Source organism: Filicampus tigris, chromosome 5 (genome assembly GCF_054856515.1).
Source record: "Filicampus tigris isolate MCC_2025a chromosome 5, RoL_Ftig_1.0, whole genome shotgun sequence".
Lineage (NCBI taxonomy): Eukaryota > Metazoa > Chordata > Actinopteri > Syngnathiformes > Syngnathidae > Filicampus > Filicampus tigris.
Genome location: NC_141221.1, coordinates 15,414,406 through 15,435,760, shown reverse-complemented (window position 1 = coordinate 15,435,760; position 21,355 = coordinate 15,414,406). Strand labels below are relative to the sequence as shown.

The 21,355-nt window shown below is 42.0% G+C and overlaps 2 protein-coding genes across 5 annotated transcripts; both read left to right on the top strand.

The window, feature by feature from the left end:
• The first annotated feature begins 60 nt into the window (after window positions 1–60).
• On the top strand, window positions 61–12,688 carry LOC147147459 (zinc finger protein 462-like). Of its 2 annotated transcripts, none has more exons than XM_086031871.1 (10): window positions 61–208; window positions 1,136–5,823; window positions 5,947–6,212; window positions 6,771–6,889; window positions 7,071–7,196; window positions 7,305–7,539; window positions 8,716–8,858; window positions 8,962–9,185; window positions 10,651–11,455; window positions 12,123–12,688. In XM_086031871.1, exons 2-10 carry the CDS (start codon window positions 1,150–1,152, stop codon window positions 12,212–12,214), a joined length of 6,684 nt encoding a protein of 2,227 aa, XP_085887997.1. In that variant the 5' UTR covers window positions 61–208; window positions 1,136–1,149; the 3' UTR covers window positions 12,215–12,688. The 2 variants fall into 2 exon arrangements, with proteins under 2 accessions (XP_085887997.1, XP_085887998.1); XM_086031872.1 differs by having other exon boundaries at window positions 112–212.
• Window positions 12,689–13,467: 779 nt separating this feature from the next.
• On the top strand, window positions 13,468–21,025 carry LOC147147458 (solute carrier family 75 member 1-like). Of its 3 annotated transcripts, none has more exons than XM_086030764.1 (13): window positions 13,468–13,650; window positions 14,694–14,871; window positions 15,595–15,691; window positions 16,819–16,922; window positions 17,912–18,070; window positions 18,148–18,339; window positions 18,942–19,044; window positions 19,193–19,304; window positions 19,408–19,516; window positions 19,871–19,961; window positions 20,280–20,327; window positions 20,398–20,487; window positions 20,560–21,025. In XM_086030764.1, the coding sequence occupies exons 2-13, from the start codon at window positions 14,719–14,721 to the stop codon at window positions 20,643–20,645; spliced, it is 1,344 nt and encodes a 447-aa protein (XP_085886890.1). In that variant the 5' UTR covers window positions 13,468–13,650; window positions 14,694–14,718; the 3' UTR covers window positions 20,646–21,025. The 3 variants fall into 3 exon arrangements, with proteins under 3 accessions (XP_085886890.1, XP_085886889.1, XP_085886892.1); XM_086030763.1 differs by having other exon boundaries at window positions 13,633–13,779; XM_086030766.1 differs by having other exon boundaries at window positions 13,644–13,763.
• Window positions 21,026–21,355: the final 330 nt, after the last annotated feature.

Here is a 21,355-nt window from a genome sequence, read left to right as displayed (position 1 = left end):
CTAGCGCTTTGGTATTCCTAAACAACATGATGACGTGCAGGTATAACGTTTTACTGCGAAGGAGCCACGACCGTGACCGGAAGCCGAGTTGCGACATGCAATAGTCAATTCTCGCTCGCGCGAAAAATGGCGGAAATGTGTGCTGCTTTAGCAACGTTTTCTATTCGAGGTGTTGCGATATAAACCTCGAAACCTGGACTACCTCCAGGTGGGTATGTGTCGTTTATTCATAGAGAATGGAGTTGCGATGCGTCTATATCCCTCTACGGCAAAAGTCTTCCATTTAATCACAGCACGTCTCGGTTGGAAGTTGTACTTGCCCACTTTATAGTCACTTTTGCTATTGTTGTAGGTCAGCATTGTGGTCCTGCAATGACAATTAAACGCATTTGATTACCATGGCTCTAATATATTACGCCTATAATATATTACGCCTATTACATGCTTGTCCTATCGTAACAGCCAATAAGCAAAACATGCATCAAAGCCTATTATTTTGCTTCACACTTGCATTGTTGTGATGCGTTCACTTGGCTTCCATTCGTGGTTATTGTGGCATCGCTTAACGTGTTGTAATGAAGTCATGACACGAAAAAATAAGGTTTGCTGCACGTGTCAATTAATGGTAGGACAAGGCAAACTAGAAAAAAAAATGTTTCGGACTCCTGTTTCTCCGCCAGTATTGTAAAAGCGAGAGCGTTTTGACATAATGCGCATGTAGCTCGACGTCACATTGTTGTTCCTTTACAGCAGAGTTTACCCAAAGCGAGGATCGGGATTTTGGTCCGATTTTGTAATGAAAGGACGATGGTCAGAGCGAGGACGGCACAACAGAAATAAAAAACGACACCAGCAATAGTCCACAAAGCTAAAAAGTCTGTGTGCACGTATTGTAAGATTGCTTCTCTTGCCAGTTATTCATGATAACTACCACCTTGCGCAATAGAAATATAGAAAAAGACTACCAATAATACACAAAGTAAAACCAAAAGCTAGTCGTTCACTGGCACGTGTCCTGTAATTAACACTGTCACTCCTCTGGGCAGTTTGTGATGATAACTGCCACCTTGACCTGAAGAAATAATCAACAAATGACATGTCTGTATTGTTTGTGTGTTTTTGACTGACTGTCTAGGTTGTGTCACTGCGATGACCTCGTACAACGGTATGCAAAAGGAAGAAGACGCTGACGACGACACCATGCACAACCAAGACGTCCCCCAAGAACACACCTGCCAGTCCTTTCAGTGCAGCCGTTGTCCGCTCGAGTTCAACTCCGAGGTCGTCTTGCTGGAACACCTCAGTCAGGTCCATGGCTCTGATCTGGATTTGAATAACCATGCCAAGAAAGACTCTCCCAAAAGCACCCCGGAATGCCCGCTTGGCGGTCTTCAAACCGATCCCGCTGAGGTTTTGAACCATCTCGAAGATGGAAAGAACTTGAAAGAGGATGTACCTCAAAAGCCAGAGACTGAAATAATGGCCATGTCAGTCACCCATCACGATGACGAAGATCAAGATGATGAAGAGACACATTTAATTTCTACCTCAAGAGTGACTCTTAACTTGTCCAGGGATCTGAAGACATACCAGAAACCACTACAAACCTCCACCATCAGCAAGTATTTCACAGTCGCCGATAGCCTACCAGACAATGAGTCAGAAGACCAGTCAGACTACCAACCAGATGACAAGTCAGACAACGTTGCCTCTGCCACCATCGACATCTCTAACAAGCACGCTTACTTGCAGGAAGACCACCTCTATGTTGATCTGATGCGCCCCATCATCCAAGCCCCCACCCTGGAGAGCAACACAAACTCCAACGACACTAACACGACGACTTCAGAAGCGACAGACAAGAAGGAGCTGTCCTTCGAAGTAAGCGAAGATGACGAAGACAAGTGGGTTAGTCCGCCGACCTACACCTGTAAACACTGTGACCACAAAGATGGCAGCCTCAAACAAATGTCTGTCCATTACCACAAAAGCCACCCATACATACGCTACAACTCCAACTACATCCAGGACGACAACAATCAGAGTGCCACCTTCCGGTGTCTGGTCTGTCCCGTCGAGTTCCCGAAGGAAGATGACCTCAGGAAGCACTATGGCGACGAGCACGTGGGGTCCCCAGATATTTTCACCCTGAGACTAGACCAAATCAACCTGGTGTTCAAATGTTTCACCTGCACGTTTACCACCAACGCTTTGGATATTCTTAAAGCGCACTACAAAGACAGGCACCCCCCAGAAAAGGCTCCCAGTGGGTTGATGTTCCTCAAATATGTGTTGCCGCCACGCCGAGAAGACCCGTCACCCGCTAAGCCCCCTGCTTTAGAAAACCCAGAGCCCAATGTAGCCTTGTACCAATGCAACCGGTGCCCATTTCGTCACAAGTCCGTCATCGTCTTGCAAGTCCACTACCAAAAAAATCACCCGGAAGAAGCCGTTACCATCGACAAGATAAAACGACAGGCCGGCATCGCGCCAAGTAAGAGGCCAGAATGTCCAAGCTCTGAAGAGCAAACCGAAACCGAGGAGAAAGTCAGGATCCTTGAAGCTCAGCCGCGGAGTGCGACATCTAAAGAACGTAGCGAAAGCTCTGAAGCTCAAACGACAACCAAGGAGAAATGTAAGATCCCAAAAGTCAAGATGGAAATGTCTATACCTGGAAAAGTCCGAGGAAGCGCCGAAGCTCAGACGAAAACCAAGGACAAAGTTAAGATTCCGGAAATTAAGTCGGAATCATATCCACCTGAGGATGTCAGAAAAAGCCCGAAAGATCAAATGAAAAGTAAGAAAGTTAAGTTCTTCAACGCTAATTCGGAATCTTTTAAAACAGAGAAAGTTGATTCCCCAGAGGACCGAAACAAAGAAGTCGACTCCGAACAATCACTTAAACCCGAGGGACTCGCCCGCAATCGGTTGTCCGGAACAACCGTACCCGATTTTAATGGTGCTAAAAGTGAAGAACTGATGCCGAGGCGCAAATCAACAACTTCAAACATTTACGCGCGTGCAGAGAATTTGTTTTTCTGCTATAAGTGCAACTACGGGAATCCCACCATCAAAGGAGTGATGGTCCACCAGTTCCGAACACACGATAAACTCCGGACCACGAGCGAAGACATTGTGGACTACACGACTAAGATTCACAATAGTTTGCAAAAATCCGTAGCTCACGCTGAGAATCAGTCCTTTTCTCCTTTGCTGCCTCTTCCCATCTTGAACAAGGGCGACGAGCACACGTTTTTCTGCCACTTCTGCCACTACCGGCGGAGTACCGTCTCCAAGGTGGTCCAGCACTATGCCCGCAGACACAATGGCTTGGTGGCCACGCCCAAACAGATCCAATCGTACACGTTTCGGACTCTCGAGCTGTTGCAGAAAACGGACGTCGGTGAGGCAACGGGACATCAAAAGCCAACAAGCAAACAAGCAGCCCCTCAGAAACTCAAGAGCTTCCAGTGCAAGAGTTGCGTTTACAAGACCCACAACGCAAACCTATTCCGGATACACGTACGCAAGTGCCAGCGAGGAAATCACTCTAGTTCGGGCGTTTTAAAAGTATACCTAAAGCAAGGAAATGTACAATCCGGCTACCAGTGCGATTTGTGCGCGTTCTCTCACAAGAAATCCACCATGTTGTATAAACACTACCGCCAAGAACATCCCGAGAGCAGGTCAAGTCTGGATTTTATCACTACCCGCTTAAAGGAAGGCCACAAAAGCTCTCCTTTTAAAAAGAAAATCCCCATAAAACAAGATCCGGGCGATAGGCATGAAAGCGACGCCAGCGGGCAGAGTGACGCCAGGACGTATTCGTGCCGAGCGTGTTCCTTCAAAGGGAGCTCGGTGATAGCAATTAGGGACCATTACCGCGCCGTGCACCCCTGGTGCCTGAAGGAAGATGGCTCGGCGCCTGGCGCGGGCAGCCGAAAGAAGGCCGGCAGCGGCAAGAACAAGAACGTTCGCAAGGAACCGCTCGGCTGCTTTGACGACTACCAGATCCCTCTGGAGTCCCCGAGTTTGTCGCCGGAGCGCAGCAAATCAGCCCCGTCTCCGATCCAGGACGACAGAAACAGCACTTCCAAAGAATCCGAACATAGTGTTGACATGGAAGAAGAAACCCACGTGCACGTCTTCAAGTGTCCGTACTGCACCTACGTTAACACCAAGCATCAGGGGGTCCTCACCCACTGCCAAATGAGGCACGCGCACCTTCAGTCACGAGCCGACAGCCTCTACGTGGATGAGGTGCACTTTCGCGACTGGAACAAGAAGCACAAGGGCCAGGAAGGTGACGCGTCGCACTTCCGAGGCTACATGTGTGAACTTTGCCCGCAGACCCACGAGACGGAAAAGAAGCTAAAGAGACACCGCGAGCGCGACCATGGCGACGCCCCGCCGGTTGCCGCCGCCGCCGCCTCGGATGCGAGCAGAGTGCACGTCAAGACGGCCAAAAGCACCACGTACAAAATCAAAATGACATTGTTCCGGTGTCAGCAGTGCTCGTACAGCTGCAGCAACAAGATGGCGTTCGGTCGACACATGCGCTTAAAGCACAAGGGCGCCACTGCTCAGGTTTCTCGGTACAATTGCGTCCTGTGCTCCAATTCCTACTTCAAGAAGAAGCGCCTCGGCAGCCATTATAAGAGTAAGCACGGCCAGGAGGCCTACCTGATACACTTTTTGCCACTCTGCGAGCAGACCCCCGATCCCCCTCCCAAAGCCAAGTCCAGGATTGTAAACAGGAGCAAAAAACTTGTCTACAAGTGTCCGCGGTGCCCTTACGTCAACTCGCGCCAGCACGGCATGGCCACGCACTGCCAGATGATGCACCCCGACCTTACCGTCCGGTTGTACGAATTCGAACGGGGCGAGATCGCCATCAGTAGCAACTACCAAGCGGGCACCAACAACAAGCGAGGCTACCTGTGCAACTTGTGTCAGGGAATTTGCATGTCGCTCAAGAAACTTGCCATCCACTGCTCCAAGAGACACACCGAAGGTTCCAAAGAGGAACCGGAAAAACCCGCCTCTGAAGATGAGAATTCTCGGGATACGGTGTCAGTGGCCGCCTCTTTGGTCGATGCGAATCCCGATGAAAAACCACCGAAAAAGGTAGGGAGCGCTGACTACGATTTGTACCGCTGCTTGCTGTGTTCTTATTCCTCGGTGATCCGCAAACGCCTGGCAGTGCATTACACGAAACGGCATGGAAAGAAAGCCTTCCGCAAACACTTTGCCGCGCTGTACCTTCACAAGGCCAAAAAGGCGCCGCCTTCTCCAGAAGGAGTCGTCTCGGAACCCCCGGAGGACCCCCCAGAAGGAGAGGAAATGCTCTACAAATGCCAGTTGTGCGAGTACAGAACCTGGGCGCGCCGCTACCTGACATATCACTACAACAAGACCCACCAATTGGACGTGAGGACGAGAGACAGGCTGCTGATGGCGTACAATAAACGTAAAAGACCTCTCTCTCACGATCCTCTTCCGGACTTGGAGCAAAGCCCGCTCGGTGCCGAGCAGCCCGCCTCCGCTCAATGCAAAAAGTGCCCCGACTTGTCCTTCGACTCCCCGCAGCTCCTGCTCGCCCACTACCGTGCCGCCCACGGCGCCGGCCGCCGAATGGACTTTACCGTGATCTACCCGGCGGGCCGCAACACGGGCGTGTATCGGTGCAATCGCTGCCACAAGACGCTGAACGGAACCAGCAAGCTGTGCCGCCACCTGGATCGGCACCGGGAGAAATGTTTCCATAAGGTCAACGGCAAAAAGAGAAAAGCGATGACACTTGGGGAGAAGAAGGTCACATCGGTAAGTCGTCACTTTCTTTCCCAAAATGATCTTAGATTTTAGTTTAGGGCCATATTGCCCTTGTCCTAACCTTTACTTGTTTATTCTTCGTCTTGTTTTTTTTTTTTTCCACACTGAAAACAGAACACTGCGGACACGACAGCGGAGGGGCTTTCGGGCGGTAATGCGCCACAGGAAGAAGGCGCCCCCTTGAAGGGCAGCAGCATTGTGGCATCGCCTGCGAAATCCGCCGAACATGAGCAAATAGACGCAGAGTCGCTAAGCGAGAGTCACGCGTGCAGCCAGTGCCAGCGCACGTTCAAGTCGCGCAACGGTCTGCGAACGCACGAGCGCAGCCACCAGGCGCTTGCGGCCATCAAGAAGCTGCCCGCATCACTTTCACAGCTCAAGTAAGAAAGACCGTCATTTGACGAGGTGCTCCTTTTAATGTGCACTCAACTCAGCAGGGTCTGACATTGACACTGGCCCAGCGGTCAGGCCATCCAGCTTTACTGATGCTGGCCTGACTGGGCCACCAGTACAAATATTTCATTCATAAAAAAAAAATAGATGAAATCAACACATTCATCTCATATTCAATATTTTGAGTTTTAACCACTTAAATAAATCTATCATCTGTGCTCTCTTTAACTCATATTAGAGCTCTCCCGTTTACTGATGCATTGTGTGTTACGTACTCTCGTGCATTTTGACCACTGCGTCTACACGTTTCACGATTTCATCGACAGGCAGTCCGACATATATAATTATTTACCTAGCTTGCCACTTAGCTAGCTACCAATTTACCTGTCCTCCTACATACGTACATACTACGTAACCAACCAACTAGCTAACTACTTTCCTACCTACTCACTATCCCGCCTTCCTTACTACCCACTTACCCGGCTACAGTACCTCACTACGAATCTAGACAATTGTATTTCCTTTTTTTTGTCCGACTCCAACAGCCTGAACAAGTATCTTCTCCACAAGCCCGGAACCATCCGTCCTTTCCAGTGCTCCATCTGCTTCTATCGCACCAACCTGATGGGTCTGTGGAACAACCATTTGTTGAAAAAACACCTTGGTAAGTTATTTCATTGAATTCTGATCTTCTCTCACGACACATATGTAAAAATGAGATTTCTAATAGCGGGTATCCAAATAGTTGGTCTCTGGAGTGCCTTCCCAACTATCGAGTGGCAAATGACAAAGGCAAGCAATTTTCTTGCCTCTGTATTGAAGTGCGCGTGTATTTGTTTCTCCAGATATTGTTATTGAAACCTGTGACGACAAACAGGATGATAGCATGACTGACAGTGCGGACAGGGATAGTCCACATTTCGGCTCCGGAGTCATTCGTATGGCCAAATCGAATGAAGGATGTACCAGAGGCAAGTAATGTAACCGCAAACACTTACCCTACCTATCTACCTACCTACCTACCCACCCATGCATCTACCCGTCCTACTCATACGCTTGCTCCATTATTCCTTGCACAGACTGGTACCAGGAGCCGCCGGAGGTGCGGCGTCAGCTGAGCCACTTCAACCTGATGGCTCAGAACGGAGCTGCTACCATGCCGGCCACCCGGCGGATGGACAGCGGCGGCCTGTTCCGCTGCGAGAACTGCTCCTTCTTTTGCGAGGATCTGCCCAGCATGCGGAGACACTACCTCAGTAGACACGGCAGAAAGATGTTCACGTGCAAGGATTGCGACTTCTTCACCGGCTTAAAGTCAGTCAGCATGTGGTGTTTGTTGCATTTACTGTGACTTAACGTTGTACTATTGTTCTCAATAGACACTGGATACAAAGTCGATTCTACAACCCGAGATAAGAAAAAACAAATACTTTTCCAAACAAATGCATACAAAATAGTGGTGATGATCAGTTAAAAAATGCATTTTTAGTGGAAAAATACACGACTCAAGTATGAAATAAGACTTAATAATTCTTACTCATCTACCTATCTACTTACTTATGCATCAAACTACAACACCGTAAAAAAAATAAAAATACCTGTAGTAATCAGTTGAAAAATGTGCTTCAGCTTATTTGGAGAAAAAAATATGAATTTAATCAGCAAAAGCAACACTTAATAATGATTCTATAAAATAGAGTATTATTAGAATATTTGTCTGTATGTGCCCTGCGTCCAGTGGAGGGTATAGAAAACTGTTCAACTAAATGGAAAACTAACAAATAACCCAAAAATGAAATCATCTATAAAAATATTCTAAATAAAAAGTAATCATTTTTAAATAAATGAAAAAAACAATCCAGGGGTTACACTCATCTCCCTTTATTAATAAATATTGAATAATGAAATGAAAGGTTTACAGTAGTAAAATTAAGGAATTGTAATACTAGTCAGTAATGTATATGTACATATGATAATGTATTTGAAAAATATTTGGAAACATTTTTAATAATCATAAAAATGGTTCATATACTGAAACAAGTGTGACAGAGAATCTTCCATATCAATGTAATATATTGCTTAACATTTATTTGAATAATAATCATTTTTAACAAACAATGTTTATGAAATAAATGTAACACTGTTGTTTAATGATGCATATATATTACATATATATTATAAAAATAAAAAAGACTTAATGAAAAACATTTTTAAACTGATCATATTTTTCAAACACAAATGTTAATTGTATAATAAAATATTTAAATGGTAATAAAGTACATTCAAAAAGTGACTATAATTGACAAATACAACAAGAAAAAGTTGTTTTATTTTGTGTTTCCATTTAGCAAAAGCATGAGTCGCTTTTACACATGAGAATAGCCACCAAATTTCAAAATGGATTTTTCCTTATGATTAACATCAACCAAGTAGGATCTAAGGAATATGGAATAGAGATTTTACACTGACGACCACTTGTGTGTGCCTTAGGAGAGCCATGAGGGTACACATGGACACGGATCATTCCACTTTGCAGAAAGAAGCTCCTCCGCCAGACGGCCTGCGCTGCCCCTTTTGCCTCTACCAGACCAACAACAAGAACCACATGATCGACCACGTCCTGCTGCATCGCGGTACTTCACCGTCACTTTAAAAAAAAATTTTTTTTACTTCCATTATTGCATTTCAGTGTTAACTTGTACTGTATTATTTTTGTAAAATTGCGTTGGTCCGCAGAGGAGCGTGTGGTTCCCATGGAGGTGCGGCGACCCAAGCTGTCGCGTTACCTGCGAGGCCTGGTGTTCCGCTGCCACGTCTGCACATACACGAGCGCCAGCGCCGACAACCTGCGCTCGCACACTGCCAAGCACGAGTGTGTCAAGCCCTACCGATGTCGCCTGTGCTACTTTGACTGCGCCAGGCTGGACGAGTTGGAGGCCCACCTGTGCGCAAAACATCAGGTGAGTACGCTCTAGCAATCGGGTGCTTTACTTTTTCCACAGTTTCCTTATTACAGCTTCATTGGACAAATGGGTTACATTCTTTTTTTTCTTCTTCAATTTCCACACACAATACCACATAATAGTAAGGTGAAAATCTATTTTTTTCTTTAGGTTTTTGTAAATGTATTAAACATTTATGTCATGCAAAATATACATTTTCTGCCTGAGGGAAAATTTGTTGTTTGATTTCCCCCCCCCCCCCCTCTTCTCTATTATACAAAAAAAAAAAAACACACAACAACAACAACAATGGGGAAACCATATATAAGACGCACCGGGTTATAAGCCGCGCCTATCTGTGTTGAAAAATTAGATATTTACTGCATTTACAGAACGATTTTGAACTGTAAAGGTACATGTATGTACCTGAATAGATTCTTTCCCAACAGTGCCTTTTAACACCGGAGCAACTTTGCTGATTAAAACGTAATAGAACCAAGAGAAAATAACCAGTACTTTTCTTCATTTCACTTCCCGCTGCCGCCTCCAACGTCTCACCATAGATTATTTGATGCTAAGCCTGCATGTAAAAGCGCGGTTTCCTTCCTGGATAGCAAGATCGGGGGCCTTCAACTTAAAACTTGCATCAGAGGAACCTCCTCGTGTGGGTTCCATGATGAAGGGGCGAGGATTTGAAAATAATTAACTGTTTTTTAATTTGTCATCCGTGTTCTATCTGCTAAAGAAAAAGTAGCGTATTCTTCTTGGCATTGATTTTTTTTTCTTACTTTTCATTTGAATTCCGATTAGAGCGCCCCTAGCGGTGGAAGAAAAATCCGCAGAATAGCCGCACCTTTATCTAAGCCGCATGGTTCAAAACCTAGGGAAAAAAGTAGTGGCTTATAGTCCGGAAAATATGGTAGTTTTAAAATAGAAAAGAATAAGTTTATAATACATATCAATATAATCATGGAAAATAAACCCCCCAATTTTTTTTTTTTTCATATTTTCAAAAATATGCGAATATGCAAATCTGCAGTTGCTGAACTGCCATTATGCCGGGGTCAACTGTAATAATAAAACTGCAATAAACTATACAGATATAACATATTTTGTAAAAAGTATATAAAATGTTATTGGATTATACAGTTGTAGAAATAAGTCATCTATGTTTTTAATTGAATAATAAAATAGTAACGATTTTGATTTGAACCACATATTGGTATAAATTGTAAACTTTTTATTGAATATTAATAAAACAAATTGAAAATATTAAAGCAGAAGATTTTACATAAAAAATATAGGGAAATCTATTTCACACGATCTAATTTTCCATCCTTCATTTCAATAATGCACCAAAGTAATTCTATGGAGATACATAATGTATAATAATGATATTCGAATTACCGGCATGCTTGTGTTCACGTTCTCTATTTATGTTGGCATTCTTTCACATTATTCCGACTTGTTTTCTTGCGTGCAGGTGATGAGGAACCATGAGCTTGTGGGGCAGGTCAGCCTGGAGCAACTGGAGCAGGTGAAGCTCAACGAGAGACCTGAAGAAGACGAGGAGGACAAGGAGGAGGAGGAGGAGGAGGAGGAGGAACAGAGGTCCAACCCTGAGAACAGCAAAGACTTTTTCAGCCACGTGAAAGAGACGGACTGTGGAAAGCCCCCGGAGCATGTAAGCGGCGACTGTGCGAACCACCTCCCTGAGACAGGCGTTGTTAAACAGGAGCATCAAAATGATGGCGCCCCACCTGAGGCGAAGGACGAGACTTCTCAGCTTCCTCCGGAGAACCCGGAAGAAAAAGAGGAGGCGGGGGCAGACCAGGAGGAGGTGGCGGAGGAGGTAGCGGAGGAGGTGGCAAAGGAGTTGGGGGAGGAGGAGGGGAGCGCCAAGAATCCCGACGATAAAGCGCACCTCTCGAAACTGCACACAGCGAACATCGAGGCGGGTGTGGAGAACGACATCCTGCAACACATCCCGGACCTGGACGAGGAGAGCGCGACGCGGAGTTCCTCCCCGTTCGAGAAACTCCACGCCAACTTCTCGGAAAGCTCCGGAAAAGTGGCCAAGAAAACGCTCAAGAGGGAGATCTCTGCCCCGCTTCTGAAACACGCCTTGGAGCCGCACCAAGATGACAAAGCCCACAAAAGGAAGATCAGTGAAGGACTTAAAAAGGAAGGCATGAAGGAGGAGGAAGGACAAGACTGTGAAGGGCACAAGCGGCTCAAGATGGAGGATACGTGCACTCGGCAAGATGGCGACTTGTCTGAACTCAAAGGTAAAAGCCAATAAAAAAGGCCTCAAGCCATTCCCAGTTCAAGTTTACCTTAAAACTAAAAATAAAACAGAGAATTACTGTAAACGGGATGAATGAAACTAGCAACGATGTTGTTGTAGTTTTAAACGTTTAAGCAACATATGTGAAGTTGAACACAAATATTGCTGACAATAAACACAGGCATGTATTCGTTATCCTCTGCGAAAAACGGCTAATATTAATGCAGCTTACCGAATCACTTTTCTTTGTGTATTTATGTCTGTATTACACTGTCGCCTGGTGGTTTAAATGTGCACACCAGAAGGGGCCGCACAATCCAATGAATGAAATCATGATTCACAAACTGTTACATTTCTTACATTTGATTCAATCATATTTTTTTCTGAATGTTTTTATAAAGTACAACACTATAGAATGCATTTTTTTCTTATTAAAAGGACAAAAAAATAATTTGTTGGGGATTTTCAGGGCCTGACCGATATAAAAAAAAAATGTTAGGCCGATGCCTATTTTGATATTTGGCAGGATAAAGTTCTGATAACCGATTAATCAACAGACTGTGTTTTTTGTGCTCAAATAGGTTTTATGATTTTAAAAAGGTGTGTTTTTACTAAGTCTACGATGTGTACAATATCTGTGATATCTTTTTTTGGGGGTGTTGTTGCAGGTGTCGACATGACGTTCTCTTGCAACTTTTGCGGACGAAACCTCCAAAGCAAAGAAGAACTGCAGCGCCACGCCTCTCGCCACGGAATGTAGGCCACGAACATTTCAACGACATAACACTACCAACATAATTTACATTGCAGACTCCCTTCTGTGGAAACAAAGAGATTTTCTACATTTTAAACATTTTCTAAAGGAATGTGATTTTTTTTTTTGTTACACAAGTTTGTTTGGTAGTTTAAATAAAGCTTTGGAAAACAACCGTTAAATGTCTGACACTTTGTTTGTTTTTTCTTCATGTGAAAATTGTCTTACTACTGTATAAAAATACAAAAAAAACGCTTTATATTTTATTTAATATTTGTTTTTTGTTTGTTTTTATGGACCAAAACAACAGCCTACAACCCCCCCCAAATGTCATATTGCATTCAAGTGCTGCAGGACATTGTGCCTTCCTTGTGTCTCATATCACGAACACGTTATTTTTCTTTTATGCCATTTAGTTAGTTTTATTTGAACTGTTTTATATATTCGGTCATTGAATAAATGTAAATGTTTTGTACTTTTTGATTGTCTTGTACGATATGATCATTACGTGTTCCTCCTCTTTGATTATGTTAATGGTTATGATTTAATAACTGTAGGCTATGATCCATCTTATCTATCCATGTGTTCTTACAAGATGAATGCAGCAGATGGGAAACTGCCTTTATGTACGATTGAGTTTATTTGGTAGAAGCTGGCAAATCCGGTTTTGTGAACGACACATTCCAAATGTGCGCTCTAAGTGTTTGGATAATAACAGATGATGGGAAATACACGTTTTCTGATTTTACTTAACGCCACATTTTGACGGTTTACAGAGCTTTAGGGTACATACTGAGTTATAACGTGAAAATTGGTACATTCGCATTTTCCTGAACGGCGCATTTCGATCCATTCCTTATTCATCATTTGCACATTTGTAAACAACAACAATACTGACCAAAGTGTCGTTCGTTCATTTAAAACACACGGGATATAAAACTAGTTTACATTGCAGAAGATAATACATAATATACAACTTATAAAATACTGACATCAACAGTAAGAATTTTTTAACATAGTACGCAACTAAGGTTACTCTGGTTGATGAAAAATCCGAGGTTGTGGGAATGTTACGTTTCTAGTCCTCCGCGCGTTTCTAAAGACAATTTAAACAAATGTACAGTAAAGTCCAGGTTTCGTGAACTTCGGTTTTTGAGGGTACACTCTTATTCATTACTTATTCGAAAATCCGCGTTTTCGTTCGCGTGCTTGTGTAAATAATAGGGGAGTTGTTGTATGGATTGAAATTTCCATTTTTCGTGAACGCCGCATTTCGAATGTGCACTCTGACGACACACTTGTGGTGTCGTCCTAATGTAAACTGACACCGCTTCCTGGTGCGGACTTTCTTCATAATTATGGACGGATCAGAGGTGGACTAGTGAATAGTTCCGTTCGGGTTGGTTCACGGACGCGTTAAAGAGTCATTTTACGCCACTAGTGTAAGTATTCGAGACCCTAGTTAACAGTTCTTGTCCGTGTGCTATATGCAAGCCGGGGAGATGCTGAATGACATCGGTCAGGCGCAGTAGGAAGGGGTCCATGGAACTTTTAAGTGGGTACCATTCGGTGTAAGTTAAAAATAATGAATATATTGAAAATAATATTTTAAATATTATTCGTCTCAATTCATTCACCCACTTGAACGTTTTATGAGCTTTTACTGATTTTGTTTCCTGGTACAGACTAACACCTGAAATCAGTTTCTTATCAAATGGATGTTTGTTAAGCCAAAAAAAAAAAAAAAATCAATTGGATGCTTCGCCACTTCTGATATTTCTCGATATTTCAAGTTGTTCTTGCACATCAAAAACATTTTTGTCGTAATAATATCTGAATAATGGAGGTAAATTCAGAAAAATATATTTTTTTCTAATAAGAATGACACCTGGCTATCTCCGAGTGTGACAGTTTACAACACGTCGTCCATTTTGTAAACGCACAATTTAAACCTAAACTAATCTGCCATCTAAAACGTGCTCACATTTTGTTCTTGAGCTTTGCGAAACATGGTTTAGATTTTTTTTATATATATAATTGAACATTCATCATATTGATGAGGTGCATCTGTGAAGTTTTTATGCATATTATTGATGAACTTCTTCAGCTGTTTATTGAACAGGACAAACAGTCATATATAAAAGTCCAAAATGAGAATAACTCTTGCAAGGAGCTGCTGTAGGCTACAACTCACATACAGACCTGACGGTTCTCACTAGACCACGCCCCCTAAAGGCACACACCCAACACACTGGTACTACAGTTTGTACTGTAGTACTGTAATTGCACTCTTTAAAACCTATTTGTTTACAAGTCAAATTATCACCATATTTGTTCACTTTCAATTGTTTTAAAATCCTAATTAAATCTGTGAATTGAAAAGAAATCCCAAAGATCTGCCATTAGCTATATTAATCTCATGTACAACCATACATTTTAATTTATTTGTAATTTTTCATGGCAATTTTTCTAATTTGTCCTCCAGACATTTTTTTAAGTCAGCCAGAAGAATGTCACATGCGAGCAAAGCATCCAAGGATGCGGCCCCGTCCTCGTCAAGGCTGATCTGCGTGGTCTTCGTCCTCTTGCTGCTGGACCTGCTCGGTTTCACTCTCATCCTACCTCTGCTGCCTTCCATCCTGGACCACTACGCACACACCGGGGTGAGTGGGACATTCTTTCTTCCTCTACAGTGAGGAAAGGTAAAGCAGACTCTTGCTCTCACACTTCTCCAGATAAGCGCGCTTGCTTCAGGCTGTGTTTACTACCAGTTGAAGTTTACAGTAAAATTGACACATAAAACAAACAAGAATCAAACATTGTATGTTTAACCACCAAAATGTTCAACCAAATTATATAATGAAACTGTGCTAGGTCAATGCTAACAGATAGTACAAACAGCCATAGACAGGTGAAGGGAAATTAGCATTGATGTCACAGTATTTATAAACCTTCAAACAACTGCAGCTTAACACACGGAGCAGCAGCACATGCAAACAGAGCGCATAACAATACTCACAGGCATGTATTCGCCACTCCCTGGAACGACTATGATTGGATTTTACAGAAGTCAATTTACGGTAGGCATAGTACAACATCATTTTACACCAAAAGTGCGCAAATCTAAATTTGGACTTTCCCATATACTGTTAAAAAAATATAAAAAATGATCGCCTGACTGTGATATAGCAAGGGGTCATTGTAACTCATGACAAGCAAGAATGCAACGCTAATTTCTCATAAATGAATAGTGTTTTGTGGCCCAATCTTTCTCGCATTACACTAGATTGGTTTTACGTGTGTGTGTGTGTGAGTGTGTGTGTGTGTGTGGGGGTGTGTGTGTGTGCGTGTGTGTGTGTGTGTCCTCATGATGTTTTGTGCGACAGGATGCAGCCTATCAGTCACTGCAGAGCGCCGTGGATGTCTTCAGAGAGGCGCTCGGGATTCCTATGGAAAAGAAGTACAACAGCGTCCTGTTCGGAGGTATTCAAATGAATAAATGTATTTTTTTAAAGATATGTTTTATGGATTTTTACAATACACTTAGTGTAAGGCCTTTAACATGTGGGAAAGGAAAGCTACAGTAGATTTTTTTTTTCAGCCATTTATTGAACTGTAAAACACATTCATATAGGAACTGCCACTACAGCAGGCCCCGCCTATGAAGGGCATGTACATAGACACTACACCACATACTGCATTTTGTATACTTTTCATGCTCACAATTTTGAGTTCAAATGCGTTTAAAAAAATCTACATTGAGGTAAACTGTTGAAAGTATGTGGGAGAGATAAAACTATATATTGAAAACTTATACAATCTTAGACTTAAAAGTCAACAACAAAAATCAAGAACAACTAAATATACAGTTTTGGAAAATGTCTCAAGGAACATCAAAAAGTATCTATTAGAAATTGGCTCTATTTAATTAAGTGGACTTAAAAAATGAGACAGGGGGATCCAATTCATATTGTCCAGTATTATCCGGAAGTGCATTTTTTTCTTCACTTATATACTTTTTTAAGTAAGTAGTAAATGTGATGTTGAATGTTACCAAGACTCAAACAAATAGTTATTTTGTAAAATTCGATTTTTTTTACTTACAAGTCGTTCAAACAACAAAAACAAAAATAATTAAATGCAAAAGTCAAAACCCTTAACAGTTCTGAACAAATATACAAAAACAATGCATTTATGTTTTTTTTTTTAGTACATTCCTTGTTGGACTTTTTTGGGGGGGTTACATATTTTTCCCATTTTAGGTATCTCAAAATTAAAAATCAACAACATTAAAGTATCGCAATGAAATGATAGTTAGCCATCAATTTGTAAAAAGTCCTGTTTCACAAAAAAGTGAAAAAAAACAGAAAATCACAACACTGAGAATTCACTCTAATTGAATTGAATTGTCTGCATTAAAGCACTTGATGATGCTGGATCTTCTCTTGAGTCTCAATGGTTTAATCCATGTGTTAAGCAATGTACAGTATATTCCTTTGAAGGAGTTTGAAATTGAGCCGAGTGGAGCAGTGACATCAAAGTTTTCCAACTAGTGTAATAACATGATCAGCCCCTGAATATTTGGCTAAATTTTTCATTGTGCTTTTCAGGTCTGATCGGCTCTATTTTTTCCCTGCTGCAGTTCATGTCATCTCCCATCACCGGAGCTCTGTCGGATCGTTACGGCAGGCGACCTTTACTCCTCCTTACTACAGTGAGTATTTGCGTACTTTGCAGCGTTAATTGAGGTCAGTTGTTTATTGATTCCAGTTGACCATACACTCTTATTTAGAGGAAGATGGGTTGTTATTTTCCGCAAAAAAATACATTAAATTTTTAACGAAAACAACAATTAATTCAGGTGAGGCGTTCATTTTTTGAAGGTCGTCACTGTACCTTGCCAAACGCCCATTTATTGTAAGTAATTTTTTTTTGTTCACAAAGATAGCTTACATTTTAACAAACAAGGCACAATTTGAATTAGGGTGAGGTGTTTATTTTTTCCATTGGATGAAGAACCTGGTGATTAATCGTAGCCCATCTATTGGAGTAAGTTATTTATTTTTCTTGTTAAATTGTTGTTGTTTTGAACAAAAATCACATACTTTGTATCAAACAAGACATCATCTTAATTGAGGTGAGGTGTTTATTTGTTCAAGTAGACATTGGTCACTGATTACATGAGGCATGATTTCTTTTGTTGGAAGTACATAAATCCTTTCGTTGTTTTGCAGAAAATTGCTTAAATTTTAACAAACAAAACACAACATTATTCTGGGGTGATGTGTTTATTTGTTCAATTGTACAATTATTTTAGGCATGAAGTCATTTGGTACAAATTAGTGCTGTTATTTTTTTGTTTCCCACACAAAAATTGCTTACCTTTTAACAAACAAGACACAACATTAATTGAGGTGAGGCGTTTATTTGTTCACAATTAATTTAGGCACCGCATCACTTAATGGGGCATCAATTAATGGAAGTCGTTTTATGGTTATTTTGTTGATTTGCATAAAAATGACTTACCTTTTATCAAACAAGATACAACAGTAATTGAGGTGAGGCATTTATTTTTATCTATTAGATGATTGCCATTTATGAGACTGAGAAACTTTTATTCATTTATCGCAAGTGAAAAAAACGTGTAGCTCTTCAACCAAACAAAGTTGGTCATGAATGGCTGGATTGTGCATGTGTGTGCAGGTGGGGATCATGTCTGGCTATGTGGTGTGGGCCCTGTCCCGTAGCTTTGCCATGTTCCTTTTGTTCCGAGTGATCGCGGGAGTGTGTAAGGGCAACGTCAGCCTCTGCACCGCCATCGTGGCCGACATGACCGACCCCAAAGCTCGGAATCGCGGGATGGTAAGCACACACACCCATACAGTACATTTATGCCAAGTCAAGTTTCTTCCAAGTCTACATTGTGTCGTGTTTTCTAGGCCATGATTGGCGTAGCTTTTTCGGTGGGCTTCACCCTGGGACCTCTGATGGGGGCGTACTTGGCCGTGACCTCCAAAACCGCGGGACACATCTTCTTCCAGACGCCGGCGTTGCTGGCCTTGGCCTTCAGTGTCGCAGACCTCGTTTTTATTTGGCTCATGCTGCCCGAAACGCTTTCGGCACGTGCCAAGGTCAGTTGAGCAAACGCAACCACTCAACCACAGTAGTTTACTGTATGGACAAAAGTATTCGGACATTCCTCCTAAAAAAATTAAAAGCCCATTTTCACAACCTCTTCAAGATGGAAGGATCCGTATAAATCGGCAGATTTGGAGCCAGAGAGAACATCTGTGTAAATGGTAAATGATGGAATGGCGTCAATTTTGACTTCGTATTTGTGTAAATGTAACCTGTCTCAATACTTTCCCCCCCTATAGTACAGAGGGTCCATGGTTCACAGTGTAGTTTTGGTGATGCCACCAGAATTTATACAAGAAATTGTGACATTTTTGTAAACTGTGTATAAAAAAATCTGTGGATCGAGTACAGAGCCCTGTAGAACACCACCAGCATCTCTCCAGGTTTCCTCAGTTTATAATGGAGTCCCTTCCTACGGTGGCAGGGTAACTCAAATTTTTATTCAAGTCAGAACTTGCTGGAGTCACTAACGCAGTAGTGAAATCATTGTTATTGTAAAATAAATATTTATATGTCGAAATCGTCACGAAATGAACACTGTATAATATTGCAAACTCTAAGTTATAATCCGATTTTTGTTACAATTCCATTCCAGGGTTCCCATTCTGGGTTTGGTGACTTTCGAGACCTGCTCAGCCCGGTGGCCTTGTTCAGCTTTTCTGCTGTCACTAGAACCAAAGATCCACCTTCAGAAAAAAGTAAGAACAGCACTTTAGGTGTGATGTTTGTATGAATGCGCTGGTAATTAAAAGGGTACAAATTTTGGAAAATTGACTTTTTGATTGCTTGTATGCAAATCAAGCTCAATTCCGCAAGGTTTAACAAATTGTGTATAAATTGCGACAGGAATGCAGAGGCTGAAAGTGTTGGGTCGAGTTTATTTCTGCTACCTCTTCCTGTTCTCCGGCCTGGAGTTCACGCTGAGTTTCCTCACGCACCAACGCTTCCACTTCACGAGGTGTGCACACCGTTGCGCAACCTCTTGTGCAAGAAATACACCGTTTTTTTTTTTCCTTCTTTTTTTTTTTTTTTTACAGTTGACTTGTTTTATACTTCAACAGCATGCAACAAGGAAAGATGTTCTTCTTCATCGGCATCGCCATGGCGTCCATCCAGGGCGGATATGCACGCAGAATCAAACCTGGGCACCACGTCAAAGCTGTCCGCATGGTAGAAGGAGCTTTAGTCAGGGCGCCTTGAAATTTTTTTCCATATATATATTTTATTCTGACACAGGGGTGTCCTTTGTTTACGACTGCCCCTACATTAATTCATTTGGCTGTTACGAATGCAGCGCAATGAATATTGTATGCTCAGTTACCACCTTATTTACCGTTTTTCAATGAATGGATTGATATTTACGGCAAGCAAATGTTTTTCATAAAAATATTTACAGTAATTAGTACTTTCCTGCTGTGTCAGGATAGACAATGGCACGTTTGGACTCGGGTACAAATTCATTTCAATTCAACGCCATTGTAAGCACGGAATTTGCAATTTTTTTCTCGTGCTTCTGCTTTTCAGGCCATCGCCGCACTGATCCCAGCATTTATTCTCATTGGACTCTCGTGGAATGTAACCATGCTTTACGTGGGCTTGGCGCTCTATTCCTTTGGTGAGAATAATTCACAATTATAGTCCAGCTTTAGTACTTTTCCCATTTATTTTGGAGTACTTTTTTTACATGGATTGCTCATAGGAAATCACATGACCTATGTTGGAATTTTTAGCAGATCACTAGAGATGTACATCTACAAGAAATATTGTGATCAAATGTGATCCAGCAAAACTAAACAAGAAAAAACATAGGAACAACCAGGAAAAAACAACTAAAATGGTCATGTAAAGTGTATGTTTGGTATACTTCTCTCTTAGGTTTTTGATTTTCCGTTACAGATTAATGTAACTTATATTTTGTTTTTCTTCATTATAGCGGCAGCAGTCGTGGTCCCGTGCCTCTCTACGCTTGTCTCTGAGCACGGTGAGTTGTTTTGTTTTGTGGCGTGGTGGGGGTAGGAAAACCTTTACGATGGTTTCAATCCTTCCCCCAGGCTCGGCTAGTCAGAAAGGCACAGTGATGGGCATCCTACGCAGTCTGGGCGCCCTGGCCAGAGCCCTGGGGCCGGTTCTGTCATCCTCTGGTAAATACAAGATGTCCGACATACGTGTGTAATGTATGTGTTTTATAACCCAAATTTTTTGTTATCTTTTAGTTTACTGGCTGGCTGGGGCGCAGATCTGTTTCCTCGTCACGTCGGCCTCCTTCGTGATACCGCTGATTCTGCTGAGAAGCGCCTGACGACGCCCCATCTCTGCTCATTTTGACACCGTGGATGTCTTCATGTTTACAGTTTACATGTGCTCATTTGTACTGGATTCTTACAAGAGGCAAGAAATACAAGGCCAACAAGAGGAAAGGAAGAGTGTGTGTGTTAAAAGCTTTTATACTGTACTATTTTATCAATTTAAAGAACAAGCATAGTGTTTAGGTGCCTTAAAAGAAGTATATTTTCTTATCATTAAAATAAATGAAAAAACTCTTGTCTGCTCAAAGACTGTTTATTGAAGATATGAGGTGAAGGTTCCAATCTCAAGTTAAACTGTATCAATTTGGATTTGATGTCACTTTCTTCGTTTATCATTCATTTTTAGCCATGTGATTAAACATTTAAATCATTTCACGAAGTTTCTCCTTGAGATACAGAAATATATATATATATGTATATGTGTGTATATATATATGTATGTATTTATATATGTATGTATATATATGTATATATATATGTGTGTATATATGTATATATATATATATGTATATATATGTGTATATATGTATATATATGTGTATATATATGTATATATATATGTATGTATATATGTATATATATATGTGTGTATATATATATATATATATCTTCAAAGGATTTTATTTTTATCGCGCGTTTGAGGTGTCGCAATAAAAATGAATGCAGTACATGGCGCTGCCTCTGCGTGTCGCCCTCTGCCGGC